Below are 8290 nucleotides of genomic sequence, written 5' to 3'. Positions count from 1 at the left end.
AAAACGATAACAAAATAACGCTGAAAACCGATAAAAACCCTGAAAACCAGACATTTCACACCTGAGCCTCAACTCTCGTGGCCCGGTACCAAACGACTCACGGACTGGTAATATAATATAATATAATATAATATAATATAATATAATATAATATAATATAATATAATATAATATAATTCTCTCTCCTCTGGGAGATGCTTCAGTCACCTCAGACTGTCCGGATGCTCGCTGATGTCCTGGTCCAGATCTCTCCATTTGTCGTCTCATTAGGAGCATTTTCCAGGCATGCATACAACACACGGGAATCACATGAATTGATGAGAGTAAATTCACAGAATCCCAAAGATTTAAGTCCAAATGACAACAAAGTGCTTTCCAAAAACGTGATGTTTGGGGAAAAAACAGTTAAAGAAGCCGTTGTCTTAGCATTGGTCTGCATCACTGTTTCACTCTTTCTGTGTGTTCAGTATTCTCGGACCCGCGACGGGCTCACATGCTGCTTCGCTCTCGTCGGGCGAACTCCTTCATGGAGGAGATGAAACCAGGAAACCTGGAGCGAGAATGTAATGAAGAGAAATGCAGCTTTGAAGAGGCCAGAGAGATTTTCGAGACCAGAGAAGCTACGGTAAGATGTCTCTTTAACACACCGTAGATCAAAATAAGCAAAAATATCTGGCTTTTTGATTTATGGCTGATGAGAACATGACAGGGTAGTGTCGACTTGACAAATACCCACAGGAGGTGTGTGTGTGTTGTTCTGCAGCGATGACCAGATGAGTGCGATTGGTGATGTTTGTTTCTGTGTCTTTACAGCTGGAGTTTTGGACAGTTTACTTAGGTAAGACAAGTTTGTTCAGCTTGACAGTGAAAACATACTAAATATCAGCTTTAAAAATAATACCATGTATAAATTATTAAATATTATTTTAATATTTCTGATGATTGGAATGTGAATGATGTGTAGACTGAGGAGAATTCAGGACAAGGTTCTTCACAGGCTGCATCGTTTATTTCTTGGGATGGGGTGTGATATGCGTGCCTGATTACCCAAAAGCACAAGATTACAGTACATTTACAACAATACGACATCAAATACGATTTAGCCTGCTTCTGTCTTCCTCCGTCACTAAGGCGAGGCTTTTGACATCTTCTTTCTTTGCAGATAGTCATGGGAAAAATACTCAAGTTATCTGACTGTATTTCAGATGGGAACCAGTGTGAGTCCAACAAGTGCAGTCATGGAGACTGTGTGGATATGCTCCAAGCCTACGCTTGCCGCTGTCACTCTGGATATGAGGGCAAATACTGTGAATATCGTGAGTCAGTGTCTTTGGTTACCTAGGAGCATTTCTAACGTTATATTAAAAAAAGACTACAAAAGTGAAGCAAGGAGTGTTCAATATAGTGAAACTGCATCAAGCAACAAACCACATCTTTAATTAAACCTTGAGAATCAACAAAAAGAATACAAATTACCCACTGAGCACACAAACATAACAAAGTATTTACGAGGGTTATTTTTTTGCTAAAACTTGTTAGCGAGACTTTGTCTGGCAGCTGGACGTAGCTGCTGTTTGATTTCTTTTACAGGCGGAGTCACATCAATGTAACATTCACTAAAACTTAATGTGAAACCTGAAAAGTTCCCGTGTTCCTGTTTCCCATCTCCATCTAGCTGTAGCAGCCACCAACTGCTCCGTGGATAATGGCGGCTGTGACCACGATTGTACGGAGAGCAGTGACGGCCTGTCGAGGACTTGCAGCTGTGTGAATGGATACAAACAGACTAATGACTCCAGGAAATGTGTTCCCAACAGTAAGAGCAGTTCAAGTCTGACTTCACTTGCTGGCTGTAAACAAAATGTTTATTAGCAAGCAAAAATTTAATTCTCTCATCACTTTATATAGACTTGTTATTCAATATATCTTTATGGATTATGATTTTCTGGACAATCCTTTCGATAATGAAGAGCTGACGAGTTGGACAGCACATGCCCTGACACGATTCGCACCTACTGGCTAAAGAAGCTAACTGCACTCCTTGAGTACCTGGAAGCATAAATGAACCACCACATGATTCTTAAGGATTAATCCCATCCAACTACCGACCAATAATATGTCTCATCACCACATGGATGCTCCTGCCAGGCATCATAGGAGCTAGCATGAACAGGCACATGGCAAGACACAGACCTACTAGTAGACAGAGCAGTTGCTCGAGACTATAAGATCAGATGGACCAACCTGTTGCCTGTTTTGGCTACATGACAGCCATGTACTCAATGTCTCACACATGGATGCTAGAACAGGAGCCTTCATCAACTTAATGAGGATGTGGTGACACCATCAAACACTTCAAGCCAGTTGCACAAGTCAAGTCATCAAGTGAAACTCACTGATGCTGTTTTACTTGCTGTGTTTCCATATGAACCACAGTTAGTAACTGATCTCAAAACAGTGAACGCAGACTAGTGGCAGTTTGCTTCGCACACTGCTCATCCACAACAGGGATGCACAAACCACAGACACAAGCTGCTGGCCTCTCAGCTTGAATGAGATGAAAAGAGAGATTATTTTATGTTTCTCTTAATATTTTTCCATTGTAGCTTTAATACAGTGTTTTTACAGGTCGATCATCCTGTGGACAGCTGTTAGCCAGCACATCATACAGCCCACCACCGAAAGGCCTCCGTCCCTGGATGGTGGGGGGGCAGGTGGGCAAGAAAGGGGAGAGTCCATGGCAGGTACTACAAAAAAAACTCACCTACAATACACACTGGGTGTGTCATGCTGACAACTTAGGCTTGTTAGATTTGTATCCTTACAGCAGCCTGCAGTCTGAAATCAAAGTGCTGTAATGGTGATATGGTTATTAAGATCTTAAGACTCCAACATCAGATGTTGGCAAATCTCTTTTTATGTTATATACATTTGAATTTGGTAAGAAATCTGCTAATTTGTTTAAATCTGTTCTGTTTTTTTTCAAAGATTGAACTAATATGTGAAACAAAGCTGTTTCACAATGTCAAGATGTTATCTTGTCAGCAGAATCCAAGTTGGAGCATTAATATCTGATAGTGTGTTTATCTGTAGGTCCTGGTAATGGATTACAGGAGTCGATTTCACTGTGGGGGTGTCCTCATCGATGAGAGCTGGGTTCTGACAGCTGCTCACTGTCTTGACAACAGCTTAACGTTCAGTGTACGACTCGGTGAGTTTCCATTGCAGATGACAGACACTAATTATAATTAAATGAAAAATAATCATAAATGAATGACATTGAAGTGATTAGAAAGATCAACGCGGTAACGAACTGATTAACAAACTGATTATAGTGAAGTACAAATGATTGGAGAGACTGCCTGTAGTTTTTACCTGAAAGGCTGATAGGGTCTTGTTTGTTTGCCCACAGAGAGAAAACACTTCAGTTTACCTTAAATTTAGTTTGTATGACACAGAAATAAACTAGAAGCAATATATAAAGTCATAAAAATCACCACAGTGAAGGAGTTTTTTAATTGCCTGTGATATTGGGAGAACAATAAGGACGAGACTAAAAGTGATTCCAACAAACTGAATGAATTAAATGAATAAAGAGGAGCTGGTAAACCTTGCTGGGCCTTGATCTGTCGGGTATGACCAGGCACGACCTCAAGAAACTATCGGCCATTCTGTAAACCCATCACCCACAGAGATGGGCGCTGAGCTTAGATACCTGGGAACCTGAGCTGGAGCAGCACAGCACACTGGATCTCGTACCATCAGGTCTCTGGTTCTTAGCAAATAATCTCAATATAGTGGGTCACACCTCAGCCCATAGCCATGGGCTCTAAACCCAAATCCAGGTTTGGGACTGGACTCTTTCTATTTCTGGACTTACCCAAGGAAAGAGGTGCCAGATGGGTGAGGATACTCATGTCCCTGGCCTTTGGGGTTTTTCCAGAGTATAAGGGCGCAACTCTATGCAACTACAGGTCATGGAGGATATGATTCTGAGTTTGCTTTTATGCTCAGTACTTCAAAATACCTGGCCTTCTTGGGTCTATATGTGAAAATATTGAAGGGGATTCACTTGCGAGCTCTCGGGAGACTTTACCTCTCATGTGGGCAGTTGTAAAGAACCCTGGACCAGCTGATAAACTGCCCAGAGTTTTGTTTTTGATGAACAGACATAAATTAGCCCAGACAAACACCATGTTCATGCTCATGAGTGTAGTTATTAAAAAAGAAACACAGGCTAAAAGGTTTACAAACTGCTAGGCATGCATAACTGGTGGAGTCACGTCAGTCTATGTTTGATATTTGGGTGAAGAGAACAGCATCGCTGTCAACTGATCACCAGTATTAATTTGTATTAGATGGCAGGAAGATGCCATAGGACTGATCTGTAAACCTAAACAGGTAGTGAGAGTGAGACTCCATGGCAGAGGCAGCTGGTAGGTCAGAAGGTTGTCACTGCCCATTGTGGTGACAATCCCAAGGACTCCATACATGAACATTAATTCAACAGTGACAAATAAAGCTGGAATACTACTACCAATAATAATGGATTGCATTTATATAGCACTTTTTGAGACCCTCAACGTGCTTTACAATTCTCACATTCACACACTGGTGGAGGCTACAGTTGTAGCCACAGCTGCCCTGGGGCAGACTGACAGAAGCGAGGCTGCCATATTGCACCATCGGCCCCTCTGGCCAACACCAGTAGGCGGTAGGTGAAGTGTCTTGCCCAAGGACGCAACAACCAAGACAGAGCTGGGGATCGAACCTGCGACCTTCCGGTTACAAGAAGGTCACCCATGGGGCGACCGTGGTTCAGGGGGTGGGAATTAAGTACATGGAGAAACCTCAATGTACTTAAATTTTCCAGTTTTTATTTTTTATTCAACTGTATATACAATTATTTGAAGTAATTTGCTATTTTGCCATTAAGCACTAAAACTTTACAAAACCAAGGTTGCTGATAGGTCACATTGTATTCCAGGGGTCTCGACATCCAGGCTCCGAGGGCCAGTGTCCTGCAGGTTTTAGATATCTCCCTGGGTCAACACCCCTGATTTAAATGATTAGTTCATTATCAGGCCTCTGGAGAACTTCAAGACATGTTGAGGAGGTAATTTAGCCATTTAAGTCAGCTGTGTTGGATCACGGACACATCTGAAACCTGGAAGACACCGGCCTTCGAGGCCTGGAGTTCGAGATCCCTGTTGTAGTCAGAGTGAAAACACACATCAGCTTTCATTAACCATGAGTCCACAACCTGTGTCTTTAGGTGACTATGAGCGTCTTAAAAAAGAAGGCAGTGAGGTGATCCTGGATGTTGTCCAAGGTTTCAAACACCCAAACTACAACACCAAGACCATGGACAATGATATTGCCCTGCTGCGCCTACAGACCCCCGCTCCCACGACTGAGTACATCGTCCCCATTTGTCTGCCAGGACGCGAGATGGCCGAGCGAGTGCTCCACCTGAACGGCACTAAGACTGTTGTCTCTGGCTGGGGCAAAGAGGACATGAACAGCACTAAGCACAGCTCAGTGCTCAACATTATTGAAATCCCATTGGTCAGCCACAGCATCTGTACTCAGCAGATGTTCCCCCACACGATCTCCAACAACGTCCTCTGTGCCGGTATCCTTGGACAGAGGAAGGATGCCTGTGAGGGTGACAGTGGGGGCCCGATGGTCACTCTGTACCGGGACACCTGGTTCCTGGTTGGCCTGGTTTCCTGGGGTGAGGGCTGTGGGCAGCTGGACAAACTGGGAATCTACACAAAAGTGTCCAACTACAATAATTGGATCAATAGTGTGCGTGAAGAATGGGACAGAGGCCATCGCCCGGAAGGACGCCCACGCTTCTGAACCAATTTATCCACAACAGCTGTTTCGGGCTCTGTTCTGTTGAACCCACATAAAAATGTAACACACTTTGTTAAATAAAATGATTTACCATGAAGACGCAGCTGTTTGCTTTTTTTAAAACCAGTGATTTCCACTAGTTCCAGACAATTTAAATTCCCTCTGACCTGTAGTGCTACGTATCTGTTTAAAATAATGTGAAATACTCAATTAATCAATGGAAAAATGTCTGCCTATAACAAAACCAAATGGTGTTTGCCTTTAGATGCTCTAAGTGCCAAAAAATATATTTGTATCAGCTGACTCTTTCCAGAAATTACTGATGAATTACTCAAAAAGAAAATCTTTGATGAAAAATGTAGGACTTATTTTCTGTATCAAATTACATCCATCAAATAAAGGAAAACATGCAAACATTACAGCTCAGCTGCTCTCAGTGTTTCAAGCCTCTCACCACACAGGTCACAGCCATAGTTTGGTAAGATATCATCGTCTCCTTGAACAGACAGAGATTTGATCGTGGGCTAGGGTGGAGTCCTGTATCCATGAAGTGTACCTGCTAATTAGTACAGAATATGTCTTTGATTGGCTACACCACAGAGACTCTGTTAGTTTGATTCTTGGGTATTGAATATAGCTCCTGGGACATGGAACGTTACACCTCTGGTGGGGAAGAAGTCAGAACTAGTTGGTTCGAATTGTTGGCACTACGTTGGACATGTTTCTGGTGAGCCTTGGATCTGTTCATAGTTTTTTTATGGACAGAATATCTAGCTGTAGTAGTTATAAAAGGTTTTTATCTTTGGATTTTGTGGGATTTTCTTTGATGTGGTTCTGTGGCTTCATCGATTGGGGACCTTCAGCTTGCCCTGGAGCAGTTTGTGGCCGAGTGCGAAGGAATCAGGATTAGCATCTCCAAGTCCAAGACGACTGTTCTCAACCAGAAAAGGGTGGAGTGCTCATTCCACGTCAGGGACGAGCAGTAGCGGTTTTTGATACAGGCGACATGGGCGGTTGCCCAGCATCACGCCCCCCACCACGAAAAAAATTAAATAAAAAAATTGCTCGTACTCATGCTGCCCCAACATCATGCCAGTGCATATTGGGAATGGTACAGGCACCGAGCGGTTTTCTATCGCCCATTTGCTGGGAGTAAGGGCGCCCTCCGTTTGCGAGGTGCGCCTGCTGCTGGTGGTACAGGGAGGAGACGGCGGGGCGGCGGAGGATTCTCTGGCTGGCTGGAGCAGCATCTAATAATCAACTCGCAAAATAAAACAAAATAAAAACAAACCAACAAACACAAAAACAGCGCGAGAGCCCTCGGTGCGCCTGCTCGCTGCTGAAGTCAAAGTAAACTTTATTGTCATCTCCGCTACATACAGTCCAGTATATAGAGACGAGACGACGAGGCTCCAGTTACAGCAGTGCAAGTAAACAAACAATAAATATAAGAAGAGTAAGAAAATAAATCTACACTTTAGGACTCGGGGTAAAGGATCAATAACAATTTAAATTTATAATTTACAGTTTGATGATTTAAAGTCTCACACACAACCCGTCGAAAGGGGCGGGACACCTGCTGCTTCCAAATAGAGCACATTTCATTCATAATGTTGTAAATCCAAGCCCATCATGTATTCATGATTTGAATCCTGGGTTGTGTGAAATCCCAGAAATAAACCTTAGACAAAGTGAATCTGTGAACTAAGGTGTAGGTCTGTTAGGTTATGTTGTGGTGATTCTCAGATTGGGGGATTTGTGTTCATACTGGCGTGCAAAATTAAAACAAAGATGGACAAGAAAAGTTCAAAGCCATCAGGTGCTCAGTTTAGAAAAAAGAGAAAAGAAGAGGAAGAGAAACGAGCAAAAGACACAGGTAAGCAGATGTGTCATTGGGAGGGAGTGCTCGCCCAGGGCTCCAAACAGGCTAGGACCGCCACTGGGGACGAGTTACTACCCAAGGTGTGGGAGTTCAAGTATTTTAGCATCTTGCTCACAAGTGAGACGCGCGATTGACATTTGGGCTGGCGGGACATTCACAGTCATGCGGCTGCTTTCCCAATCTGTTGTGGTAAAGAGAGAGCCGAATGAGAAAGCCAATTTGTCATTTCACTGGTATATCACTGGCCCTCTGGCCAACACCAGTAGGTGAAGTGTCTTGCCCAAGGACACAACGAGCGACCCGGGGCTCGAACCGGCAACCTTCCGATTACAAGATGAACTGCCAACTCTTGAGCCACGATCACTAGACTAACAACTGTGAGCCTTAGTCGTGTCTTTGAAGTATTTTTAATCAAATAATGTGGTTTGCCTTGTTTTTTACTTCAGCTTCAGAAACAAACACATCTCAGGACAGGAATAAAACATAAAGTTAAACCTCTTAGGCCAACATATTGTAGACAATAACCACAGAGCTCATTTTTGAGTG

At 43.2% G+C, this 8290-nt stretch overlaps 1 protein-coding gene across 2 annotated transcripts in view; it reads left to right on the top strand.

The window, feature by feature from the left end:
- Positions 1 to 5959, top strand: part of proca (protein C (inactivator of coagulation factors Va and VIIIa), a) — a 7050-nt gene extending 1091 nt beyond the window's left edge. For both annotated transcript variants that reach the window (XM_005950549.3, XM_005950548.3), the window contains exons 4-10: positions 468 to 625; positions 814 to 838; positions 1206 to 1316; positions 1676 to 1816; positions 2629 to 2744; positions 3094 to 3211; positions 5276 to 5959. In XM_005950549.3, coding sequence (XP_005950611.1) covers positions 468 to 625; positions 814 to 838; positions 1206 to 1316; positions 1676 to 1816; positions 2629 to 2744; positions 3094 to 3211; positions 5276 to 5865 — 1259 coding nt within the window. In that variant the 3' untranslated portion in view covers positions 5866 to 5959. The remainder of the gene's footprint in view (positions 1 to 467; positions 626 to 813; positions 839 to 1205; positions 1317 to 1675; positions 1817 to 2628; positions 2745 to 3093; positions 3212 to 5275) is intronic.
- The last annotated feature ends 2331 nt before the right edge of the window (positions 5960 to 8290 follow it).

The sequence above is a fragment of the Haplochromis burtoni genome, unplaced genomic scaffold (genome assembly GCF_018398535.1).
Source record: "Haplochromis burtoni strain Fernald_Lab_line unplaced genomic scaffold, NCSU_Asbu1 Contig_787, whole genome shotgun sequence".
NCBI lineage: Eukaryota > Metazoa > Chordata > Actinopteri > Cichliformes > Cichlidae > Haplochromis > Haplochromis burtoni.
The sequence above is the reverse complement of the archived record's forward strand: the minus strand, read 5'-3'. Positions and strand labels throughout refer to the sequence as shown.